The 27157-nt window shown below is 40.1% G+C and overlaps 2 protein-coding genes across 6 annotated transcripts in view; one reads left to right on the top strand and one right to left on the bottom strand.

Moving 5' to 3' along the window:
* The window catches only part of LOC146360942 (gamma-aminobutyric acid receptor subunit alpha-5-like), a 46097-nt gene extending 29863 nt beyond the window's left edge, over positions 1 to 16234 (bottom strand). The window contains exons 1-5 of one of the 2 annotated variants that reach the window (XM_084922342.1): positions 16213 to 16234; positions 13119 to 13161; positions 11597 to 11721; positions 8232 to 8299; positions 5030 to 5250 (exon numbers count right to left, since the gene is read on the bottom strand). In XM_084922342.1, coding sequence (XP_084778468.1) covers positions 5030 to 5250; positions 8232 to 8299; positions 11597 to 11721; positions 13119 to 13161; positions 16213 to 16219 — 464 coding nt within the window. In that variant the 5' untranslated portion in view covers positions 16220 to 16234. Of the gene's footprint in view, positions 1 to 5029; positions 5251 to 8231; positions 8300 to 11596; positions 11722 to 13118; positions 13201 to 13771; positions 14307 to 16212 lie in introns of those variants that run through there. The other variant, XM_084922341.1, reaches the window with a different exon arrangement.
* LOC146360941 (gamma-aminobutyric acid receptor subunit beta-3-like) overlaps positions 1 to 27157 on the top strand; it is a 91903-nt gene that overhangs the window by 17695 nt on the left and 47051 nt on the right. For 2 of the 4 annotated variants that reach the window (XM_084922338.1, XM_084922337.1), the window contains exons 2-4: positions 16237 to 16284; positions 18102 to 18193; positions 18301 to 18368. In XM_084922338.1, coding sequence (XP_084778464.1) covers positions 16237 to 16284; positions 18102 to 18193; positions 18301 to 18368 — 208 coding nt within the window. Of the gene's footprint in view, positions 1 to 16236; positions 16285 to 17512; positions 17979 to 18101; positions 18194 to 18300; positions 18369 to 27157 lie in introns of those variants that run through there. The other 2 variants (XM_084922336.1, XM_084922334.1) reach the window with 1 other exon arrangement.

The following is a 27157-nucleotide window of genomic DNA, read 5'->3' as shown; positions in this document are numbered from 1 at the left end:
AGCACACAAGTGACAATACTGCCACCTGGTGGTCAGAGGGCTTGGTTGTCCCCCCACCAAAAGAAAAAAAAAACTGAGGTTGCTTCAGTTTTGTTTTCTTCTGAACTGACCTTAAGGCAAACACATTTTTATTATAAACAAATGAGAGCATTAGCATGATTTGATGATGTTCATCAGTCACCTTCCACTCATTTTAAATCCCCAATTAACATAACGACAGTTTTTTTTTTTTATGTTTTATTTGTTATTGGGTATTCACAGTCATCCGAGACATGGCGTTATCACTTCAACGGCTGTGACGACACCTCTCTGTGCCCTGAAAGAGCAGCCAGATTAATTAAATCAGGCATAAAAACCAACAACACACAAAACATAATTTTTTTTTTAGCTATCTGTTCCAGATTAAATCAAATCCCTCTGGGTAGTTCCACTCTTTACGTGATGACAAATAATAACAGCGCAGCGGTGATGTGACTACAATGAGGTTAATGGGCTGAATGAAGGATAAACTAAGTGCACACAAACATACGTTTAGATGAAATGACTCGTTGGACTTGTTTTCTGCTTTAGCCGCTCATGCATACCTCAACATTAGTCACAGAGTAGCAGCTATTTTTCCTCTTAACTGAACTCTATTATAATCTTTCTGACAAATGTGTCACTGAGGATGGCGCGCAATCCACACGGGACGTGTTTTTGTTTTACGCTCCAGTACCCCCTGCCTGTACAGTATGCGGGGACTGCAGGAGGTTTCCCAATTATATCATTAAGGTGAACGAAGCAGAACAAAGTGGGACAGGAGGCCACTTCTGCACTTCTGGGCCTAGCGAAGGCGAATGTTTCGTGGCGGTGGGGGTGGGGGCTCGGTTTGCTTTCCACATCAGTGCAGTACCATCCAACTGTGTCGACACAGCTCGAGGGTTCTCTGCGCGGAAGAGGAAAGAGTGTCTTTGGGATAAATAAATGAGAACATGGCTGTCGGCTATTATACCATGTTCTAATTATTCATGTAGCCCCATTAGCCAGGATGGCTGTAAAGAGAGCAGAGTGTAACTCGGTGCCTTTAAAAGTCAAAAGCCAGGCATCTCATTGCGGATCTAGTTTAAATAACGGATTAGACTGACTCCTGCATGCCTTAAAGGCAGGCATGGGCTTGAACTTAACGCCACACGTCGCACAGAAGCAGACCAACACATGGCCGCTCACACAGCGATGGGAAATCTAAAGTTTCTGGTACGGCTGAGCTTGCAGAAAAGTTGGAGAAGTCGGACAACAGAGCCAGAGAGTCCAGGAGCTTTATGCTGTATTAACCACCAAGGCACAATGCCGCACCATCTGTCTTTTCACACTAAAAGGCACATTTTGAAAACTTCTTGTATATCCTACACGGGGGGGGGAGAAACCTGAAGAACCTGCTAACTCTCCTGAAACCTCTCCAGCAACTGTCGGATGTTTGTGGGCTAGTCTGCCTTTGTACCGGGAACAGAAAAATCTTGTTCGGCTAAAAGTTTTTCTTGATAAAAGGAGTAAAAACTCAGAATTTGACACTGAAAGAGGCTATCTGAACTATTTTAACCATAGAAGCTAATGAAATACTTTAATATACGTTGTCCGACTTCTCCAACTTTTCTGCAAGCTCAGGCGTACCAGAAACGTTAGATTTCCCATCGCTGTGTGAGCGGCCATGTGTTGGTCTGCTTCTGTGCGACGCGTGGCTTTAAGTGGCCATCGTACAATGCTGTGATTGCAGCCATTCCCCAACTGTCTGTGAATGGTACTCATGGCCATTAATCAGTGGTCTTTGATCAGTGGGTTTTGGTCAGTGGTTATTGATCAATGGTCATGAGAATTTGCATAAAACATTAAGATTAAGGAACTGACCACCCAGCCCATTGTTCCTTCAGTGGGCTGGTTTTAGTCATTATGCAAATGTACTGTTTATAAGATTTGGGGAAACCTGCAGTCGGCTGAGACTGAAGAAATCACTTGGATGAGTGACAAAACGTTTCTCCCACAAAACGCTATGTTCAGATGAACAGAATCAACTTTTTGGAGATTTAATATACGTCCCTCACTCTAGTACCACAATACTAGTTTATTTACTGGCAAAATTATGTGAGTCAGATTTATTTATACATAAACCACTGGGGAGGGGGAGGTGTACCCTCTAAGGTACTGTCATCATACCCTTGGCAGGGGGTACTTATTGTGCCCCGTTTTATATATGACAGAGACCAGTTTTAAACAGCTGGTGACAATTTAGTAGAAACAATAAAATCATTACATTTTTAAACTATGCCCCTTCATAAACGTGTGACCTCAGCCATAACCCTAAGTGCCTCAGCACTCTGGTGGATGTTAAACGCCAGAGGAAATGGTAGAAATATTTCAATTTTACAGTTTGGGACCACATATTTACTTTCTGGCCATCAAAAAAGTACATATAGATACTTTGAGGGCCACTAATTAGCCCTGGGGGTAACATCGATGTGGACTGTACCTGTAGGATGGATAGGGACTTTCACTGTACCCATAATTCTGAGAGTGGTTCATAGTTATATAATCAATATAAGGTGTGAAAAATAACAAAGGAAGAACAGCTGAAAGTGTTAAAACGTAAAAAATACAGTTTGATAAGAACCTGCCATTACAATTCATATAACATATTAGTGAGTGTGGTGTTATGTTCAAATGATTAGTCAGAGAGTCTATAGGCAATTGCAGCACATCAGCACAAATGATAATGGCAACTGAGCTGTACCTAATGACAATGGTGTGCAATGCACTCCCTGCGTGAGTAATACAGAGCTTCCATACAGCTGATGTAGCAGCCTATCTGGTATCTGGCTATAATGATAATAATGCATTAAGCTTGCGGTGTGCTGACAGACGTGGCATTTTAAGAATTATCCATGGAGACAAATGCATAGAAATTTGCTCTCTAAACCCGGCCGCTTCTCCGCTGAGTAATGGTTTTCAAATGATGCGGTGCGCAATTGCATTTAGAGGAGAAAACTGATGAGCTTCCATTGACACCCATGCATGATGCTGAAGAAAAAATGTGGGGCGTGTGTAAATGTCTTGTAATGTGCAGTTATGTGAACGGCAGTATGTCTGCACCTCTGTTTATTGAGTGTGTTAATCTGCTGTATACATGGGGACTGACATGTTCAATACACTGAGAGTGCAAGAAGATGTGAATAACTCATAACTCCACATACTGTGTACAATATTCAATATTATTTATGTTATAATTGGCCTTGGTGCAGGCCATGACTTCAAAAGCAAACAGTGTCTGAAACTGAGTGCTATCTAAGTATCTGAATCCTGAGCTACTTGTACACACTCTGACCTCCGTTTATATTTTGGGCATGTTTAGCAAGAGGGATTTTCATGATTTTGTAATGTTCCAATAGAGATTAAAGCTCTTAAACAATTGACTAGTTTCTGTGACTATATACATTTTTTTTTCCTTGTTGGCTCCAAGTGCTTGCTGATATGCAATGACAAAAGAGCCACAAGAAAATGAGGGCAATCTACTTATTGTAGAAGCTGTTTGTCAACCACCATTAAAAAAAACATATAAAGTTAATAGAGGCCAGAACAATCTATCTATCTAGATAGATAGAGAGCTAGATAGATAGGTGTCCAGCTAGCTAGCTATTGCAGTTAGCTGTTACCTTAAAGTACCCTGAGCCTGATGTTTTCGTGTTTGTTTGTTTGTTTGTTTGTTTGTTTGTTTGTTTGTTTGTTTGTTTGTTTGTTTGTTTGTTTGTTTGTTTGTTTGTTTGTTTGTTTGTTTGTTTGTTTGTGTGTGTGTGTGTGTGTGTGTGTGTGTGCGTGTATAATGTGGAAACCTGCTCATGGTTAAGCACTGCTGGTAATGACAACCGTTCAGTTCCAATCACACGATTAAAAGCAGGCCTACTGCTGCTTCTTTTCTACTGTGACAGAGGATCTGATGCCATTTTTAGATTCAACAACACACTCGCACATTTACATTTTTTTCCATTTGAACATAAATGTACGTGTCCATACATTTCCATCACTTCACACTTACAGAGATGAACCAGTCACGCAACCCTTTACTTATTAAGCTCTGAGGTCAAAGGTTAGCATCATGTTAGATCTTACAACCTGCTTCACACCCGCAGTGTGTGTGTGCTTTTGAGTTGGTTCATGTGTGTTACGTGTGAATCTGTCCTCTTTTGGAAACGTATATATGTCACCGGGGGCTGCATACAGATAATCTGGCCTCCATGCTGCGTTACTCCCCCTGTGGGTGTCGTTGCTATCAGATGAAGTGCTCTCATCCATGATGGAGTCTCTGTTTAAGACCTGCAGCTGCAGTGACTTCTGAGAATGAGCACAGAATTATTTTAATGTACTGGTCGAAAGGTCACTCTGTGACCTGCTAACAGGAACATGATAATTTCTCTGTCGTAGGGGTGCTTTCACTACGCTTTCTTTCCTCATTTTTAAAGCTTAGACTACACTGGTGTTTATCCATATCTGCTAGTGGTTTAGCGCATAGCGATCACCCTTTTGGAGGTCTCTGTTGGCCTACTTTTCCTTCCTTTCTGGCTCCAACTTACCAGTAAATTACTGCCAAAAACGAGTTCACAACAAGGACGCTTTTTCATAATGAATGATTTCCCTGAGAAGAGATTTGGTCTGTGACTCTCAGCATTAGCAAAAGGGGAAAAAAATTAAAGGAATAAAAGTGTTTAAATAGGCTTACTGCTGGTATGAACTATCTCTATGAGGAATCGTACCTCTCATTGTCCACTGGATGTCAGTATTCTCCTGCAGGCTGAGTCGCATATCAATTTTTCTACATTCAAAGCTTTATTGTGTAATATTGGCCTTGATGCTGTTGTCTGCTCTAATATTCAGTAAATGATGAAGGACAGATAACTATGAGGTTCACTTCAGAATCCTGAGAAACCTTGAGCCTCTGTACAGCTCTGTACGGTTTTTTGATAATTTGTTCTTAGTCACGGCTCGTTATACAGGGAATCCATCATACCTCATCGTGTAAAGCAAGGTGCCGTCATCCTTGAGCCTCAGCAGCTTGTTGGGCGTGGTCATGTTGTGAGCTATAGACTTCTTGCCGTTAAGAAAGAAAGTATCTGGGGTCCAGATGTTGCTGGCCAGCAGGTTGTTTAATGGCAGCATCTCCATGGGCCCTTTGAAGCACAGGCGCTCATCCTTCCAGCTCTGACGGAAGAACACGTCTATGGTGTACTCCTAAGGCGAACAGAAAAGGGGAAAAAGATCCTGGTTGGGTTTTAAGTGAAGAAGCGCCCAAACGAAACATGTAGAAAATATAAAATCAACCTTCTTAACCTCAAAACATCCACCAGCTACTAAACCACTTGTCTTGGGTTAGGTTAGTATCATGCATGTTTGACAGTGCATGTGAAATCCGCCTGTTTGGTATGTGACTCAAACGAAATCCAACCCTAAACCTAGACTGGTCACGAGTGACCTGGTGGATGTCAACCTCCTGAGATTGCGACGACCTCAAACCTAGCTTGGAAGTCTAACCCTGGATTTTGTAGAGAAGCAAAAAGTCCTGTTTTGGAAATTTTTTAAAAAATAGTTTCAGATGCATGTCTGTTAAAATGGTTACATTCTTTATCCCCTGATTACAAACCTGTGGGGAACAATTTTAAAGAAGAAACATCACAGTGTTAACAGGTGCAGTTTGCATTATCAAACGGGATTAAAAAGGAAAAAATATGAGATTTAGCCGTACACTGTGCTGTGAGTAATCACGTGCAACTGGCTTGTGTACTAGTGTGTCAGCTCAATGATTACTTTATCACTGAGGATGCTAAAGGGAACAGATCTTCCTCTGGCTGTATGTTTTTAACCTCTCAAAGCAAAGTATCATATTTAATACACCCATTTTGTCAGTTTTTCAGATTCTACGTCATCAGTGTGATTTTTTTTCCCCTGGCACAAAACCTAAATAAACTGAATAAAGATTTTTTTTCTCACGTTGAAAATGTGACATAAAGGACAAGCTAAAGGGAAAACAGATCCTCCTGTATGTCCTCATAAATCGATGAAGACTTTTCAGCGATTGTGATTAAACACGGCGGCGTTTAAATCCATCTTGAGTTTGTTCATGTGTGAAATATCAACTCGCTTTGAGCTCGGAAAAACAAACGAGCAAGACACTAAAACAACATGCCAGCCCGCTGAATAATAACGGCGTTATCGGGCTCACATATAAGCTTTTATGGACTGTAGAAACATTCAGGTCTCCTGCCGCAATTAATCAATCAATCATGCTCCTCTGACAAAGTAGCAAGTCTGATCACTGCTGTGTCAAAAGCGTGCCAGGGATGGAGCAGGGTGTAACGGGAGATTTAATGAAAGGGGAGATTTAATGCTTTCTACTATCCAGGTAGAACCTTATAGTTCGTAGGATTAATAAAGAGATGATTCATTTCAGACAAGTTGGAATAAGTCTATGGACCGACAAGAGTGCCAAAAGGAAATAAAAGAATACATCATTAAATAGCCTAAAACTTGGTATAGTTATAGCTGAGAATTGTAAAGAAAGCATACTTAATCACTAACATTAGAAATGCAATAGGAATTTCTAACTAATAAGAAAGGACGTCCCCATCCTGTACATGGTACGGCTAATATCATCCATCTATCAGCTAGTTACACTGATTCTTATACATGTCTTTGGCATTATTTCTAAATGCCGATCTACCAATAAATCACAAGCATAAATAGATTAATTACTTGTAAATTACTTCTAAATATGATTTTGAACAGTGGTTAAAACTACACCTTTACACAGCCACTAAAAGAGGAATGGGCACAACCTTAACCCTCACATTAATATTAATAATGGGGACTTTTAATAGTAAACATAGAAAGAAATGAAACATAGAAATGACTACAAAGGTAAGGCAGTACTTTATCTCAAAAGAACAGCCACACCGTTCTGTTCTGTTCACTGCGACTTGCGCCCTTTTATGCTGATCATGGTTCTTTGGAGGTTGCTTGTAAATGTCGCAAAAGATTCTCCAATCTGTGCGCTGTGACGTCTTTCACCCATATTAATGGTGCAGAATATTAAAGGCATGGCACATACAAAACTAAAAACATCCCAGTTCTTAAAAGTGAAACCCACTGGTGACCGTTAAAATGTTCGTCTGACGTGCTTTTGAACGTGCAAGCTTTCCATTGGATTTGCATGCATAAAAGTGAGGTCCATTCATGCCTCGATCACACAGTTTCTATATTTAAATGCACAGAAAAAAATTGTAGTCTTTATTTGGAGTAAATAGTTTAATGACCGTTTCATCAAAACCGAAACAGCTGTGTTTGAGGAGTTCGGGAACAAACATCAAACTATCTGTAGAAGCGATTCATTAAGTACAATTGGAAATAAATATTTAAATTAATAATTAAATATATACTTAATGCATCATTTAAAGAAAACCCATTTAATTATTTCATGGTTGTTGTGCTGCGGTGCAACATGAAGTCATTTAAACCGTCACTGCAGCTTGTCAGCAGACCCTATCATCTGATTGGTTGCCCTGCTCAGCCAGTCAAGACAGATCAATCCCAGATAATGACTGATGCAGTGGACTCGGAACAGCTAGGTATCCCAGAATGCATTTCAAATGAAAACAAAAGCAGCAGATGTTACAGTCTGCTGACAAGCTGTAGTAACAGTTTCAATTATTTGGTGACACACTGCAGCACTACAGCCATGAAATAATTAAATATGTTTTTCTTTTTCTTAAATAAAGTGAATCAATATTTTGATTATTTATGTATTCAATAAATTATTTATGCAGTTAATAAATTATTGATTGATTGATTTCCCATTTGAATGAGTTAACGACACATTTCATTCATTATTTAATGATGTAGTTATTCACTTCATTTTGGCACTCTTTGTGCTCCATACAGGCCAGTCACGCTGCATTAAAAGTTTAAATCACCCACATTAATTTTGCCTCGTGTCCAAGTAGCCAAAAGGAGCCAATCTTCAAAGACACAACTAGGACATGAGCTCACTTCCAGAGAACAGCAGGAGCCAGAAAGCGGTAGTCGTCTCATAAAATGTAAATATATGTTTCCATCTAAAAATACCGACAGTTGTCTGGATGGGCTTTGGAGACGCTTGTATGTGTGTTTGTCCACCTTAGCCAATCTCTCTCTGTAGTGTTTGCTGTGGATGAACTCACCATCTCCGTGTCAGACACGGGGCCAAAGCTGGTGACAAAAATGTTTGTCTTGATCTCTGTGACATTCTCTGTTGAGAGAGAACAGATGGAAACAGGGTTTGGAGGTTAAAGAGAGACACTGAAGAGGCAGCTCTTTACTAAAAGGGACACAAGTGAAGAACCCATCAGGAAGGACGTCATAATTAATGAGCTGCTCATTATTATTTCTTCATAACTCCTAATGCGGGACTTTCTAGCATTTATTAACTACTCAAACAAGACAGGAAGTCTATGGCATCACTGCTGATAACAATCTTTACAACAGCAAATTATCCATTAGTTAATATGATTTTCTTTTTCTGCTTGTTTATGACATGTGACTTTTTGGTTATTATTTATTTCTTATTGGCAGTTATTATATTATTTGCCAATAGGTTGATGCCTACCATTATCAGATGATATATTTCCCAGATTTGGCACACCCAAGTGAAAATCTTATAATAAATGCGTGTAATTTGATTGTACAGAATGTGGCTAAAGTGCAGCCTAACCCTAACCCTATATAGGTGGACTTGGTGGATGTTATGAGGTTAATCAATTACCGATCAAATCAGTTCTTCCTATTGTTGTGTAATTCAACATATATACTATTTTGTCCAACCACTGTCCAGTTTCTATATCATAACGGACATGAAATTCATTTAGATGCCCTGATTACGAAAATAATTTTCTATGGATACACAAATCACTAGTTTTACATCTTAAAGGTATAACATTGTGAAGCAAATAATGCTCGGGTTTAATGTTAATGTATGCAAATGGTTAGGATCAATTAAATCAATATTCAACAATAGTGTCAGCATTTGAACCCACCTCCCTACCCCCCTCTCAATGGCTTCAGTGTGGTCACTCAACACGAACCACACAAAGCAACCTGGATTCATGATTTCTCTGTCAGCGGATTCCTTCTAAAGATGTTGAGGAAAAACAGGCAACTTGTTTCTTTCATTTGTTCCAAAATCACAAAACTCTCTGAATACCAATGTGGACCAGGGGAAGCTGGGCTTGGTCACTCTGTGCAGAGTAGCTTGTTGAATAAAAGCCTGAATATATATTTATAGGCCCTCTTGTCAAAGGTAGCAACCGTTACCAGGATGTGAGAGAGGACGGGCTTTTGCAATGACACATCAGGCATGTGGCATGAAAACAAAAATACAAAAAAGCCCTTCTTTCCTTCTCACGTGGAACAAGTAGTGTACAGGGAGTGCAGAATTATTAGGCAAGTTGTATTTTTGAGGAATAATTTTATTATTGAACAACAACCATGTTCTCAATGAACCCACAAAACTCATTAATATCAAAGCTGAATGTTTTTGGAAGTAGTTTTTAGTTTGTTTTTAGTTTTAGCTATTTTAGGGGGATATCTGTGTGTGCAGGTGACTATTACTGTGCATAATTATTAGGCAACTTAACAAAAAACAAATATATACCCATTTCAATTATTTATTTTCACCAGTGAAACCAATATAACATCTCCACATTCACAAATATACATTTCTGACATTCAAAAACAAAACAAAAACAAATCAGCGACCAATATAGCCACCTTTCTTTGCAAGGACACTCAAAAGCCTGCCATCCATGGATTCTGTCAGTGTTTTGATCTGTTCACCATCAACATTGCGTGCAGCAGCAACCACAGCCTCCCAGACACTGTTCAGAGAGGTGTACTGTTTTCCCTCCTTGTAAATCTCACATTTGATGATGGACCACAGGTTCTCAATGGGGTTCAGATCAGGTGAACAAGGAGGCCATGTCATTAGTTTTTCTTCTTTTATACCCTTTCTTGCCAGCCACGCTGTGGAGTACTTGGACGCGTGTGATGGAGCATTGTCCTGCATGAAAATCATGTTTTTCTTGAAGGATGCAGACTTCTTCCTGTACCACTGCTTGAAGAAGGTGTCTTCCAGAAACTGGCAGTAGGACTGGGAGTTGAGCTTGACTCCATCCTCAACCCGAAAAGGCCCCACAAGCTCATCTTTGATGATACCAGCCCAAACCAGTACTCCACCTCCACCTTGCTGGCGTCTGAGTCGGACTGGAGCTCTCTGCCCTTTACCAATCCAGCCACGGGCCCATCCATCTGGCCCATCAAGACTCACTCTCATTTCATCAGTCCATAAAACCTTAGAAAAATCAGTCTTGAGATATTTCTTGGCCCAGTCTTGACGTTTCAGCTTGTGTGTCTTGTTCAGTGGTGGTCGTCTTTCAGCCTTTCTTACCTTGGCCATGTCTCTGAGTATTGCACACCTTGTGCTTTTGGGCACTCCAGTGATGTTGCAGCTCTGAAATATGGAAACTGGTGGCAAGTGGCATCTTGGCAGCTGCACACTTGACTTTTCTCAGTTCATGGGCAGTTATTTTGCGCCTTGGTTTTTCCACACGCTTCTTGCGACCCTGTTGACTATTTTGAATGAAACGCTTGATTGTTCGATGATCACGCTTCAGAAGCTTTGCAATTTTGAGACTGCTGCATCCCTCTGCAAGATATCTCACTATTTTTGACTTTTCTGAGCCTGTCAAGTCCTTCTTTTGACCCATTTTGCCAAAGGAAAGGAAGTTGCCTAATAATTATGCACACCTGATATAGGGTGTTGATGTCATTAGACCACACCCCTTCTCATTACAGAGATGCACATCACCTAATATGCTTAATTGGTAGTAGGCTTTCGAGCCTATACAGCTTGGAGTAAGACAACATGCATGAAGAGGATGATGTGGACAAAATACACATTTGCCTAATAATTCTGCACTCCCTGTATATACATGACCAACAAGCCCAACCAGACCAGTGTCAGGAGCTTGCAGAAATTCAACGGGAAACAGCACGACTGCAGAAAGGAAAAATCAAAAGCCTTCATTTGAAGCATCTCCATCTCTGAATGGCAATTTGTTGCCTCTCAAGGTTATCTCCTGTTGCCAGGGTGAGAAGTGAATAAAAACACCTCAGCACACAGAATCGAGGCCGTGTTGAGGATGGCTTGATTGATTTGCTTGAAAAAGAGACAGCCATATGCATTCACGGGGAACAAAGGAAACAAAAGCACCTGACAACATGCATGCGTGCACCTTCACCTCGGCTGACACGGGAGCAAATTCCACATCTGCTTGCGCAGTTTCAACCCCCGTGTACCTGCCAGTCTCCCAGCGTTCTCCAATGAATCAGAGCATGAAATCACAGCAGGAAACCAGGCTTCCCCTGGCCAAAGTAGGGTTAGAGGGTTAGCACAGTGGGAGGTCCGAATGTGGCACTATTGTACTAAGACTACTAAATGTTCCTTTCAAAAAGAAACAAAAAGAAAAACACAAAATAGCTGGAAGCGAACCTCCGAGCCCTGGCCGAAGCCTGTTGTCGTAACCGTCCAGGAGCCCGTCCAGGATTCTGGTGAAGACTGTGCTGTTATCGTTGGTGCCCACCTCCTTCTCAGCTTCTGAGGATGACTGGCAGAGACTGAGAGTGGAAGGAAACAAAAGGAAGCAGACCTCAGAAACACAACACAACACAATTGTTGTGATTAATTGGCTTGCCGCATTAACGGCAGGCTTGTTGCGATTAATTATTGAACACAAGCGCTGCCTCAAATCTACCAGTAGAGGTAATTAAGGGTTTGACATGTGATCCAAATACAAACAAATGAGTTCTTCCTTTAAATACAGCGGGGTAGCGAGGCAGCATGGAGGATCTTTTTACAAAGAACGGCAAGCGGCGAAGAGAGGGAAACGCACAAAAGGTCAAAAATGGGGTTTGATCGACTTGGATGAGAGTGGACTGCTGACAGATCTTCCTGCTTAAGCGGCATTAGAGCACAGAACAGCTCGGATATGCAATCAGTCAAAGGGAGCGGGATCTAAAAATTCGAAGTTGCTTTGAGTCACCTGCAAATAGAGGCGTAAAAATCTGTCACAATGCTTTTGACCGCAAAGCAAAACTGAACTTAGCCTTTTAAAAAAGTTCAAAACCTTCCAAAATGAACACAATATCGAGAAAATGTGAAGTAACAACTGCTATAACGTTGTGTTCAAAATATGTATTTCATTATAGAGATAAAAAGTTGTACTTGGGTTTAATACCAACTTCTACCATACGATAGTGTAGTGAGTCACTTAGCATCAGATTCTGTTCTGATTCTGAATTCAATAGTTGTTTACTGGGTAAATACAGGGCCAGTATTGCCAAAGCCGATACCAATAGCGATACTTTTAGCATATAAAAACAGCTTGTGTAGGGGATACTAGTAAATCTTGATTTATGAGATAGATAATCAATTTGTAAATTCTAACACATTTTAATGGCCACTAGAGCAGTGTGATTTTTACTTTCCAAAATAAAGAGTTAACACAGAAAAACACACTTTTCAGCTTTTCATGTATTTTAAAACCGGGTTTTTTGGAGACCGGGAACATAAATGCGCCTGTCCCTGATGCACTTTCAGTCAACTTCTGTTCTATAGATCATAAAAAATAGACATGACAGTCAAGTCGCAATAAGAGATGGTTGAGGTATATTTTTCCATTTCCAAAAAGTAATTAATTTGACACAATTCAGTGGGTTAGATACTGAACTTAGAGAACAGAAGCAAAGTATCGCTCCTATCCCACTACTATCGATCAGATACCAATACATGCGTTGGTATCATTCTATCGGTCTGCACACCTATAAATAGCAGATTGGTATGTACAAATGGCACAACCGGAAACATCTCAGCATGCTCGCAGGTGCTGAGTAATTAGAAAAAGTACCTTTAGTATCATGAATCCATTTACTTTTTGGGGGAAAAAAAAGCTTTATATAACTGTTAAACTTTATTATTATTATTATGTTTTTGTTTATTTTTTAAATCTCTTTACCTGTTTTGACATCTGCAAAGAAGCAGGAGAGAAACGAGGAGCCTTGCCGTGACGGATATCCGGCTCATTTTACTGTTGAGAGCTACCACACACACACCCAGAAGGAGACAAAGAACAGAATAAAAAGGGCATCACAGAATCAATAAATAACACAGAAACAACACTGAGGTCAAGGATTCCCCGTAAGGCCAGACACGGGAAAAGTCTTCACCTCACTGCATACAGAGAGCATTACAGCAAACACTAAATCAAGCAGCGGGACAATCTCTGGTTCAATTGGCGGGGGGTGACGGGGGTGCAAGGTGCAACTATTTAATATTAAACAAAAATAACTAATTAATTTTTTGGTAAAAATTCCAATAAGGAAAGAAAGAAAAAAACAACTCGACATGCTCAAAAACACCACATAGGCTGGTAAATAAAAGAGGCTCATAGAGAGGCATGTTTCCTGCAGTATCAGTCCCATTGTGTAAAAGCTTCCACTGCGTTCCAATCCAGCCTATTACAATAAACGGGCCACCCCCTATCCTCCCATCCCTCTTCTCCACCTTTCCCCACTCTCCCCATCACCGAAAAAACCCCATGAAACTCACACTTATTTGTCTCATCAGAAGGAAAAAACAGAGGTAACGGGAGGAAAAATAGGGGCTAACCTGCACGAGGATCCATGACCAGCAAGGTTTAGTTTTTGTTGCTTTCTTTCCAAACAGCGACAGGAGGCTTTGGGGTCTCCAGTCGGCGAAACTGGAAGATCGCGGGTCCAATCACTAAATTCCCGTGCTGGTCGGCTCTCTCTCCCCTCCTCCTTCTCTTTAGCTTCTTTCTGCTCTCTCTCTCTCCTTCAATCAGCGCTTCCCCATCAGCAGCTGTTGTAGTAGTCTGTCTGCTCTGCTCCTCCTATAGGCTTGACCGCCTCGTTTATTCTTTAGTGCCTGCCGCGTTTCCCGCATCGCCTCCAGAGGTGTTGCAGCAGCAGCATCACACGGAGTGCTTTCTCGCTGGTGTCCACCGACCTCGGAGGAGACCGGATTCGCTCCACAATTTTCTTGTCTCTGTGCCCTTTCCTGTACCGCCTACTGCCGGTGCGAGAGAATGAAGTGCCGCAACAGAGGCTAATAATTACCAAATAGGTGCTCCCCATTGGTGGGCTGGAAGGAGGATGCGCAGAATTCCACATCGTCCATTAATGAGGATGTGAAAGAAGCATGCAATATATGGGAGCTCAAACTACTTCCACGGACTTTTGCACCTCAAACGTCACACAGTAGCACACTACTGAAATCATTTAACCAGGATTTTAATTTGGCCTCTTTAGCTTTTGCTATTTCTTATGAAGAAGTGCCTGATTTCAGTAGTTTAGTCATTCTTTCTAAATAGCCTATTTGTTTGAACTACTATATGTAGCCATTAGCTAACAGCTGATCCTTGTAGGCTAGCTAATAGGAACAATTTTTATACATGTATTTTTAGACTGCAATTTGGACTCTTAGCCTATTTTTGTTATGCTAGCTGTGTGTTATCAATACTTACAAATATTTCACTAAAACAGCTTAATTAATAACTTACTATTGCAGAGATTGTTTTTGTGATTTTTATTATCTGTATTTAAAAAGAATTTGTTTGTTGGTTGGATTTGTGCTACCTCCACTGTCCACTCTTTTAACCCTTTCATGCCATCCACCTAGATGACTATTTAACAGTTTAAATTGTGCCTTATAGTTAGTTTACTTGCTATCCCAACATATTTGTATTTATAGTTGCTGTAACTATTCTGTTTATTATTGATAAAGCAAAAGAGACAAAGTTCTACTGGGTTTTGAAATAAAGTCAGGTTTTGAAACATCAATAAATTGGTTTATTAAGTTGGCCGGACAAGTAAAACAACATGATAAATGTGTATAATTACAGAAAGAGCTTTCATTGCTCATACTGTCCTGTAATTGTAAACTGTACAACTTTCATTAGTTCACAGAAAATTTCTTTTTTTAATTAATTCTTTTTTTAAAAAAGATTATTCACTGTAAACAAAGAAAAAAATGAGGATATTTTCTGTCTTTTAATTGTTTGGTAAAGGCAGCGTGGGGTGCATGTGGGACATATTTATCAATGGAAAAATCTGTAAAACTTATGAAAGCACAGTTAAAAGTTACAAATATAGACACTTCTTCACATTTGAGCTGTCCAGTTGACCGGACTGGAGTCTTTGCCTGGCCGATTCCTGCCTCCTGGCCTTATGTTTGACACTGTTTCCACTGTTCACCCATTCCAGGTCATAAAATGTGTCATTATTCGTGACAGTAACTATGAGTAACAAAGTGAAATGACTTGTGTGTCCATATGTGTGAAGAGTCTGCGACCCGTATGACAACACAGACTGGGGGCAAATCACTGTGAGAGAAACAGCATTCGGTCGGCTTGTTTAACCCTGAGCCACTAAAACAAGCGCTCGCAAGAAACACGTCAGAGTAGTTATCATCCTGACGATTGCCATAAGAGGGTAGCCGAGTTCCATGTTTCGTAGACGATAATTAGCTGGTAAACTTAACCTCCCTCTACTTTCTTGAATCCGTCTGGAGGTGCAGTCTGCGGACGGGAGCTGCAGCCAGAATACCCTCGGGAGCGTGATTTCAGCACCGCGCCTGGTGCGAACAAGCTCGCGGAGTGTTGACCGTTTGGACGTGTGTGAATGAAAGTGATGGCGAAAAAGCCCCCCCCCCCCCCCCCCCCCCCCCAAAAAAAAAAAAAACTCACCACCACCTCTGTGGTAGGAAGATAAGGGTTGGGGGAGGTGTTGTGAGATGTTTTTTATCCTGGAGGGGGCTCCAGGGGGAAATCGACTGGCTTTCAATATTTTGCCCTGCAGGCATCCCACTGTTTCAGACCTCTGCGTTACTGCAGGCAAGACTGGGTGGAATACGAGGCTATGCAGAGCACAGTCACACAACACATCAGACAGGCTCAAACACGCATAAGAGACCAGTGATAATAATAAATAATAAACTTATAACCACAATTAAATTCAGGGAAACATGAAGCTGCAGACGGGAGGAAAGAAGTTCATTTTCAGTGTCTTCCTGTTATTTTCTAATTAATGATGTCATCAACTTTCTTCTTTCAGGAATGCTGTTAACGAAAACAAGAAGCTGATCGCCATCTATGACACCAGGTATGAACTATCACAGCACGCGCATTCCTCATCCAGGCTCCTCCACTGGGTCTTTTGCAAGTGCGTCCGCGCGTGCACGCGGTCCTAATTAGCCTGTTCTCGAATTTTTGACCCCGACTCTCTAAATAATTTATGGTGCAGTCCACACATTTTAAATCAGACACAAAAGGGCCATTATCAACAGATAACAGGCCAATAAATCATAAGCATCGATTAATGGGTTGATAAATGCTGCCTGTCCCCACTCCATATTGTTCAGGTCCCGCCATTTTTACAGGAAACCCAAGGGAAGGGGATTGGTGAAGATGGTGTGGGGTGCACTGTAAAAAAATGAGAATTTTAATAAACGAGTTTGGCTTAGTGCTTTGTAATGTGGGTGTTTTTGAGAGTCGGAGAAGGGGTGGGGCAAAGGCTTAATTAGTGTTCTAAAAATCATGTCCACTGATTACTGAGGTAATCGAGGAAGTGAAGATAAGTAATCAGTGGAAACAAGCTTAACTAAACGTGTATTTTCACTTCAGTTCAATGTCTTTCAAATAGCCCAAATCACAACAAAAGTCACCTCAGTGTCCTTTATATTGTAAAGTAAAGACCCCGACAATCAAACGGCCCTCTTTGAGCAAGCACTTGGGGACAGTGGGAAGAAAAACTCCTTTCTAACAGGAAGAAACCTGTTAAAAAGGCAGATCCATTTAAAGTAGGCACAGCCGTGACAAAATGGAATCCCCCACATTCTGTAGCAGAATCAACCATAATTTTTTTATCATTACTCAATGACTCTGAGTAAGTGCAACTGCCAAATGATTACAAGTCAGCCACTTTATTTATTGCTGAATGCATACATAAACATGTAAACATAAAGTTGAATTATAACTTGCTGAACTGCCCCCCTGGCCCCCAGTTTTCAAGCAACTTGATGTTTATTTGTTAAATTTAAAAAAAATATATATCTTTACCGTCCTCAAAAAACAAACAAACAAAAATACAAACAAAAAAGAAACCGCAAATGCGCCCCTGCTGATAAATTCTAGGGCCAAAAATAGACACAAGGTTTATTAGCAGAAATAAGTGGATTTTAACAAAAGTCTGGTTTAAAATGCATTCCCTAAAAAAGAAAAGAAAAAGAGTTTAACAGCTCACCAAATATATAAGATTTAAAGCTTGAATTTGCAGATTCTACCTCAGCATTTTTTTTTTACAGTGTTTTAAGTGTTGGGGCTTCGCTTCTAATTTGAACAAGCCGAGTGCCTTCACCACCAGCGCCGCCACCACCACCAGCAGCAGCATCACCCCCCTGTATGTTCTCTCCTCATCAATATGCGCTTCAGCTCCTGAATGTAAGAGCCTCTCGCACAGTCAGAGACGGCAAAAAGGAAAGCGGAGCCAATATTTATGACAGGGAGGCGATGTCAGCCCATATTTCACATCTGACTCCATCCACAGCGAGCTGCTGACTTTTCCGCGGCTCAATCTACTTTCTTGCTTTTTTGGGGGGGGCAATCGATGGATTTACTCTGGATTTGAAGAGTGTCCGTCTCGGCTGTTGATTGCAGGGGGGTGAGCACTCTGCTGTTGCTGCCTTCGTGCTTTACAATTACAAAAAGGAAAAGGGGGATGTTTGCTTTGCACAAGCTTCGTCAATTTCGCGTCTTGTCCGCACTGGTTATCGGTTCGATTGTGTGTTGCGCAAAAAGGTGAGTGATCTTCTCATTATTTTCTTCTTCTTTCTTTTCTGAGAAGCCAAGGTTATTGCCTGGGCTGATTGATGCGGGAGTCAAGGTGATGTTTTCTTTTCTTTGCTTCTGCTGTCATTTCAGCGTCAATGAACCGGGCAACATGTCTTTTGTGAAGGAGACGGTGGATAAACTACTTAAAGGATACGACATCCGACTGAGGCCGGACTTTGGAGGTATGCTCCGCATTTATCCCCCAGCTTTATTTTTGGCGCCATTTACAGTGTTGTGGTCAGACGAAGAGGTGGAGGTCTGTAATCATGACATAATTACTCTGTTCTAGGCCCCCCTGTCGCTGTCGGCATGAGCATAGACGTGGCCAGCATAGACATGGTCTCAGAAGTCAACATGGTGAGTGGAGTCACACTTCATGAACCCTTAATCCACAGCAGTCCTGCCACTGCCTCAGTGCCAGGGGCATATACAGAAGGGGGTCATGGGGTGGTACCTGTACCCCCCAAATGTTCCTGCCTCCCAACAAAGCTGCTGAGCGAGAGTACTGCTGTGTTGCATGTAATATTGTGCATTTTACCAAGTACTTGGTAACAGTTTTAATGTACTTTAAGTATTTCTCTTATGCTGCTTTGTTGTCCACTATATTTTGGATTCAAATATTGTACCTTTTACTCTATAGTATTTATTTCAATGCTTTTGTTAAAACAAAAAACAAATAAAACAACCGTGTACTTTTTCCATATATTTTTTCTGAATTTAGGGTGTGATTTTCAATGCATGTTTTTGCTTCTTGGTTCATATGGTAGAGCAATGCAGTAACAACTGATCGTGTTAACAAACAGACAAACCAAATTATACCACAAGTATTTCTGGTAAGAAGTATAAAACTTGTTTGCACTTTTGTCTAAAATACCTTAACAGTACATAAAGAATTGCATTGTCAGTTTGGGGAACCTGCATCATAAGACAGGCTGTACTATGTACTAAGTGAAACCCATAAATCTAAGAGCTTAAAAACTTATTTCACCATTCAGTATTTTATACACTCTATATAATGGCACAGGGCTGCACATGATAATTTTGATCAAATATCCTTAGTTCCTGTAGCACCCCCCCCCCCTTCAAGTCCATTATGCGATGGTCAGATGGATGGGTTGGATTTCCTGTAAGCACTAAAACAGCTTTATCTCACACACTGCCAGCACCCCACATACACAGAAGCCTGGGTGTGAAAAAAGAAAACCCTCCAACATAATACAGCTTCCTGCTCCTGTTTCCAACAATCCTCATCCTCAGACACTGACTCACTTAGAGGATGGATTAAAGCAGCAGCCATGAGTTTCCAGTCAATAGTCCACATACTGTACCATCCAGGCACAGTAAAGGAAATACATTTTTCCATTGAAGCCCTCTTTTATCTGCAAAAAGAAACCCTTTCTCATTGTGCTTGTTAACCACAGAAGCCACAGTTAGCAGTGTCCTCCCATGAGGGCCCCTCTGAGCAGACAGCTATCACGAAACTCTGATTGGATTTGCTAATTCATGGGCTGATGCCATTTTTTTTGACACGTGCACATGCCGGGAAGTCACTTCAGGCTATTGTATCTTAAAATATCAGCCAACGCTGACCCAAATTGTACTGCAAAATGAGTGGCACCGTGTCACCCGGCTGCCGGCGACAGATTTTAAGGACTCCGGCATCGAACTGAATGGCGGACATTGTGTTTCCAGACCAACACCTCTCCTCGGCTACATTTCACAGCCCACCGCATGTGCAGGTGCAACCATTAGGATCGTTATTAGAGCTGATGGCTCCTGAGCCCATGTGCTTTCTTTCTTTATAACAACACAGACAAGCGCAGCAGTCAGAGTCAGGTCAGGCAGGGACTGCTGTACATGTACAGCATCAACACAGATGTCATAATGACATAATGGTGATCTTGATTGAGTCTACTGAGAAGGACAAAAAAAGAAAGTGTTTCATTTCACTATATAGTATTAGAAAACTGTCACTATTTATCTGGAAAGAGGAGGGTGTATAAGTGTGGGCGGGTACTGATCAATACCAGTGACTCAGTGATTACTTTGACAATTGACTTTTCTGCCACTAGTCTGAGGCAAGAAAAGTGGTGCTTTTTTCCAGATGTTGCAAGAATCTCACAGATGAACTATTTCTGCTAGAAGCTATGTACAACAAATACATCATAGGATTATGGATTATGTTTAATTTTTGCTTGAGTTTATGCAACAAGAGCTAATTTCTCTTTTTTTGTTAAATGTCTGAGAGTACAAATCTCTTTGAGTAAAGCTAACTAAGCTATTTGTAATAACACGGTCAAACAAAAGAGGATTAAGCAGAAATACTATTAAATGTTCATTGCATCAGCAGAAAATTATAAAATAATGTTCTTAAAACAGTCTATATTATTCAGAAGTGTGAATGTTTGAGTAATTTTGTTCTGTTGTTGCATCTTGAAGATCTTCATATAACTCATAGCCAACTTCTACCAGCATTATTTGTCCAGGTTGGAAAATGATGTGTCTGGATGAAAATAACCTTCTAGCTTGTTGTCTGCTTAACGTGACTGAAAGGAAGTGTTGTTGGTGTTTGAATAAGGTTTTTTATGAGTTATTGATCCCAGAAGTTCAAATACAACAATTCGTCTTCCAGTTAACCCCTGAAAGCAAAGTAAAATACATCACATTTTAGTTACCTTGGGAGTCAGATGTTGGAACAAGGGAGCAACTCCAGGGTTAATGTGTTCCGATAGGAAAGTCGGAAAAGTGTGTGTTTGTGTTTTTATATATTTTGAAAAATATCCTAGTCCAGCAAACATTGTAGTATTGGATAAGCATCAGCTGATGGTTTTTTCTTGACATCTAGTCAGTTCAAAGTACATCTTCAACGAGACCTAGAATTCCGTCTTGAGAACATTTGTGTTCAAGATTTATTTTATATCTTTTTATTAATTAGAATAAAAAATAAACCAAATGTAAACAATTTCTCAATAGAGAAAACAGGATGAAAAAAACATTCTAACTTGAGATTAACTCAAACCCTACGACCTTTTGCTTCTAAATCCTGTGCTTATCCTACTGAGTTAATTCACAAAACTGTAAATAGCTTCATAGTATTAATTTGCTTATTTTTTAAAACAGTCTCCAGTAACACTAATTTGTTCACAATCATGTACCGGCAATATTAGTTGTCACCGTGTCAAAAAAAGCAGAACAAAGATAAATTCATTTAATTCATTCTTTGAAATAATCCGAGTTGTATTATTTGCTTCTTAAGAGACGGTCTGACTTCTAGTCTATGTGAAAACATTGCCAGCATATGTCAGTTTCGACCAGACAGATGACTTTTGGGTTTCAACCATATTTACCAGGAAGGTCACTACTCCATGTCCTTGGGAATAATTCTGGAGATGTTTTCTTCTCATTGAGTGGTTGTTGCCAATATAGCCATTCTGAAATGGGGTTTGGGTTTGTGACAAGTTGTTTCTAGGGTTTGTAAAAGACTTCAAATGGAACTCAAATGGTCATAGTGGAGCGTCCAACTCTTAGAGGCCATCAAGGTTCAACTCATTGAGTTCTTTGTGTGTAAAGTTTGAAGGCAGAGACTTTCAGAGTAGAGCAGATGGTGGATGAATGCATGGAGGCCAAGGCTGAGACAATGACATCGAGATAGATGGGTATAACAAAAAGGTACACACTGTTGCCCAATGCTGTCCGTAGTTAAATTCAAGGTAAAACTACCAGAGAAGTCAAATATTATTACAGAAAAAATGTTCAATTATTTTAGCATAGACAGTGAATTTCATTGACTCGTGTTACTGACAGCAGTTTACTGAGCGTAGGTCTTATTTCTAAGTTGTACAAAAAGAAAAGGGCAATTTTAGTCCCTTAATAGTACTTAATTAATGTTGTCTGTTCATACATTTAAAAAAATGTATGTTGTCAAAATAATATATTTCCCCACATTCCCCCATATTATTAACTCAAGAAGGTTTCTTCCTTCTCTTCATACTTGGTAGATCCATTATAATAGTCAACTTAGTGGCATGACAAAATAATGACACCACAATAATATCATATCATATTACAAGAGGAAACAGTGCAATACAGTATCATTTCATATTGCATCAACTCAACTTAAAAGAAAGAATATTTTCCTGGTTGTGTTATTTTTAGATATGCAAGGTCACGAACTTGCATTAATGAAGAAGAAACTCACAGAAGAACAAGAAACAGGGGATAATGGCAAACAGCAGGAAAAAGCCAATCAGGGAGCTAATTAATTGAACTGACATGTTATTAAAAGTGCATAATAATGAAATGCCCACATACTGACACCCGATAAGTGCATAGATGCAAAATTCCTGATTTTTCTTCTTCAGTTACACAGATTGCAGATGATTGTCTCAAGCTATATATGCTTTGTATAAGCAATAGAACACCACTGTTGTTGTAATAATATCATACTGTGATTCCCATCCCTGTATATAACTGCTGCATTTGGCAGATACTACTAAGATCCACAGGTTCTATTCCAGTTCACTGGTAGTGGAAAAAAGTCAGCACAAGAGGAACTACGCCCTGTAGTAATGGAGCACTTAAGAGATTTTCAAACAGAGGGGAAGAGATGGTGGACTAGTAATCACAGCCTGGTGTAGTGAAGCCAGTCTTCTTCTGTGTTATTTATAACTTAGCTGGAATGCTGCTTTGTCAGCTTACACAGTTTAGTGTCACCAGAATCCCTTCACACATTAATTGTAGCCTTTCGTCTACCTTACTACGGCTAGAGAGGGACATGGCATGTGTTTAAACAAAGTATTACTAAGTAGTAGGTACAGTGCACTTGATGCTTCAGGGACAAAGGCTGGTCTGTTGGGCTGGCTCTCTCATCTCATTATTTCAAAATATCTGCATAAGATCATCAAACGAGACACACCCCAAAATATCAAAAGCTAGCAATGAACTGTACATTGAGTGCATGCATGAAGTATTTTGTTTTCACTGAGAGTAAATGGTAAATGGCCTGGTCCTTATATAGCACTTTTCTACTCTAACAGTGCACTCAAAGTGCTTTTCAATAGCACCATTTCTACTATACAGTGTATCAGCTGCTATAGGTGTTAACAAGGGAGAATGACTCTTCTGGTACTGATACTTTACAAGGTCATGAAAAAAAAAACAATTAAAAAAAAAAACTAAAAACCAAAGCAATAATTGCTTGATAACTGACTGAAAACATAGTTATAGAGTGTGGTCATGCAGAATATGGACTTATTGTGACTATATGCCTACTATGCAAGCTTAATATTGGTGAATATGTGCACCTTCATATTCAGTTTTTATGTATTTAAGTAGGCCATGACCTGGAGATGCTACAAAAACATTAAACTTACTTCTAAATTTTCACATGATACGACCACTCCCACTGAATATTTTATAATACCACCACCTTTCTCTTTCACCTTTTCTAATCTCATGTTTACTCTGAGTACGTTTGAAATTACTTACTTTTAATTACTTGCTTAATCCGGTCCTGACTTTTTAAACCCTGACTAGCTGCTCTCACGGCAGGGGCACCGTTTAATCTCAGTGAGGAACTCTTAATAAACAGGGTTAGGGGATAGGGCTAGAACAATTAAAAAAATAACAGATTAACCAATACATATTATAAAATAACTAGGGTTATAAAAGTTGCAAACCTGTTTTTCACTATTAGGTTTTAACTGAGACCATGAAATTGTACCAATCGTAACTACTTGCTATGATAGCTTACACAAAAATATGAAATATACAAAAAGGCCATTCTCTGAAACCCCAAATAAAAAAATAAAAAAAACAGTGATGCAAAAGGCTTGGATTAGTTGGGAAACAGCAGTTTAAAAATCAGGAATCATGCACAGACATAATGTGCAAAACACCACCCTAAAATCTATCAAATTTGTTCCTACACATGTGAAAACATTTTGGTCTTGTCATTGATTTTCACAATAAAATGACAGACATCTACACTGTGTGACTGCTGATGTTTCCTTGTTTTTGTCTTATGATTTTTTTGTAACATTAAGACTAATATCTGTGTTTGCTAAATTATGACTATGAAACAAATGTTGTTATTTATGTACAAAACAGCTAGTAAACAGAAGCTGCATTTAAGTTGGGAGGAAATTGGCTTTATGAACTTGTATTTAGATGTAAGATTAGCTAGAATTATAAAAAAAAAAAGCTTTATTACCCCTTACCAAATGCCTTTTTGCTGGAGGTTTCTTCCTGTTAAAAGGGAGTTCTTCTTCACTACTGCCTCCAAGTGTTTGCGCAGGGGTTTTTGCTAATGTGATTGATGGGTTATTCTCTCCATTATTGTGGGATCTTTACCTTACAATAAGACACACATTGAGACGATTGTTGTTGTGAATTGAGGGAAACATGAGTGTCTGTAACACACTGTGCAAAATCCAGTATTTTTCAAGGTATTTCATTATGCAGAAGGATCTTTACCGTACAATATACAGCACTCTTAAAATGTGCACTGATATGATTAGGATGAAATTGTTGCTGTTTCTTATCATCTGTGATTTGGTGTCGAATAATTAAGTCTGTGTTTTTTAATAGAACTGTAAGAGTATTCTAAAAATAGTAAAAACAATTTACCTTTTAATGATAATGGCTGTATAAAATTTTACCCTGAAGTCTTAAACCTTTAGTTGATTATGTCATGTGAGGAGGGACTTCTTACCTTTAGTTTCTGAGGAATGCTGTCATGCAGGGGTACAAGGTGAAAAAGCTAAAAGCTTTCCTTCTTAACAGTTTAGTTGCTAACATTAGCTCGCTAACCCAGCAAACTATTCTCCACAGAGCAGAGGAAGAGTAGCTGAACAGCCAGGGAGTCAGACAGCTGAGATCATACTTAAACTGATAATTAATTTGCTCATGGGAGCTCTGGACCACGTGGAGGGAGAGCCCTTACACGATGAACTGTAGCACCCTCCCTCCTGTCGCGTTATCATTCTTTTCTCATCTTTGGTTTGCTGTTTCTTATCATCTGTGATTTGGTGTCGAATAATTAAGTCTGTGTTTTTTAATAGAACTGTAAGAGTATTCTAAAAATAGTAAAAACAATTTACCTTTTAATGATAATGGCTGTATAAAATTTTACCCTGAAGTCTTAAACCTTTAGTTGATTATGTCATGTGAGGAGGGACTTCTTACCTTTAGTTTCTGAGGAATGCTGTCATGCAGGGGTACAAGGTGAAAAAGCTAAAAGCTTTCCTTCTTAACAGTTTAGTTGCTAACATTAGCTCGCTAACCCAGCAAACTATTCTCCACAGAGCAGAGGAAGAGTAGCTGAACAGCCAGGGAGTCAGACAGCTGAGATCATACTTAAACTGATAATTAATTTGCTGATGGGAGCTCTGGACCACGTGGAGGGAGAGCCCTTACACGATGAACTGTAGCACCCTCCCTCCTGTCGCGTTATCATTCTTTTCTCATCTTTTGGTGTCTCATTGCCACCCATTCCCAAGGGACCGTGCATCTGCGCTCGTTAAATGGGCTGTTCGTGGCTGTTAGCCAGTGTTGAAGCCAAAACATTACTGGTGGAGCTGTTTATTACTTTCAGCGTTTGACATTTGGTGAATGATATTCATCCAATGCGGGGACCGTCTGTGGTTTTAGCACAGGGACGCGTGCTCTGCAGGGAAATAGATAATGAGCACTTTTGTCCAGACCATTGATCAACACTAAACAGCACAGCCCAGATAAATGTTGCTGTCTGTGTTGTGTGGAACAAAAAGACAATTTTCTATCCTGCATTCATTTCAATAACAATTCCCCTTCACCAGCCCACTGGAACAGCCCCGCAGGCATAATTGGGAAAATTTGTCTTAAAAGTTGAGGGTTTATTGAGACAAGCACTGCTTGCTACGCTGAAATGAGTCTTGGATCCTTCTCAGCTTGTTCTACAAGGAGCACGGATTTGAACATATTCCTGCCAGATTTCAGGCTTGTGACGTTCTTTCTCAAGCAAACACAAAAACAGACTGTTGTACAGTACAACGCAAACACACGACAAGTGCCTAAAGTTTGGAGAGATTGAGAGTAAAGCTGTTTTTGCAGCTTGAGTGCGGGTCAAAAATCCAAATAGAGATCCAAAATTTTCGCACTGTTATAGAAAACTAGGACAACCTAAAGCATTTAAAGGTCCCCGCTAAGAATAGGGTGAAGTTTAGGCCAAAGGTCAAAAAGCAATAGTGGCAGAGAGATCAGGTGAAAAAGGGTTCAGGTCAGTCATGGAAGGTACAAGTTATAGTTTGAGGTGAAGGAGATGTTAAACGGTGTGAGCTAACAGAAAACTGGCATCAATGTTACAGGGTGATGGATGTGCAAATCTGGTTCAAAGAGAAGACTAATTGATCTTGCAACGGACTGGAAACTGACACATAGGCTACGTTCACACTGCAGGTGAAAGCGCATCAAATCCGACTTTTTTGACCCTATGCGACCCATATCCAATCATGGTATGACAGTGTGAACGGCACAAATCCAATATTTTCGAATCCGACCTGGGTCACTTTCGTATGTGGTACTGAATCCGATACATATCTGATGTTTTAGAAAGCGACTGCTGTTTGAACGGTCATGTCGCATTAAATCCGTCTTTTATGTCACTGACACAAGACAGATGCCAATTATCAGCGCCGGAGAAGACATCGTGAACGCTTCCTGGCCATCCAGTGAAACTGTTTGGAAGACAACGTTGGAGAAACGTGAACATTTTATTTGTACTGTATAATCTGCAGATTCTGACAGAAATCTGCAACTATCCTTTGAAGCACCGCTCCTCTAAAACAGCAATAAGGATAATTATTAGGCCATATGTAAATAACAAAATAACTTTATCGCTTAAAGCAAAATTGGGAAACGTAAAGTCCGAAACAAGTCTTTATATTAAGGGCCATCAGTCAAACAATACTGTTTGGTCAGAGTCTAAACAGAGCGTGTTGTGTGTGACGTCTTCTTTTGCGCATGCGGGCCACTTTGAGGGTTCACACTAGAGAGCTTTTGCTGTAACATTTTATTTGTAGTGTGAACAAGCAGACAAAAAAATCGGAATTGAGCATTAAGACCTGCAGTGTGAACGTAGCGATAGACATCTTGAGATAGTCGGACTC

This window comes from Perissodus microlepis, chromosome 23 (assembly GCF_051167445.1).
Source record: "Perissodus microlepis isolate ML-2025 ecotype Zambia chromosome 23, ASM5116744v1, whole genome shotgun sequence".
NCBI lineage: Eukaryota > Metazoa > Chordata > Actinopteri > Cichliformes > Cichlidae > Perissodus > Perissodus microlepis.
This window is presented reverse-complemented; position numbering and strand designations above follow the sequence as displayed.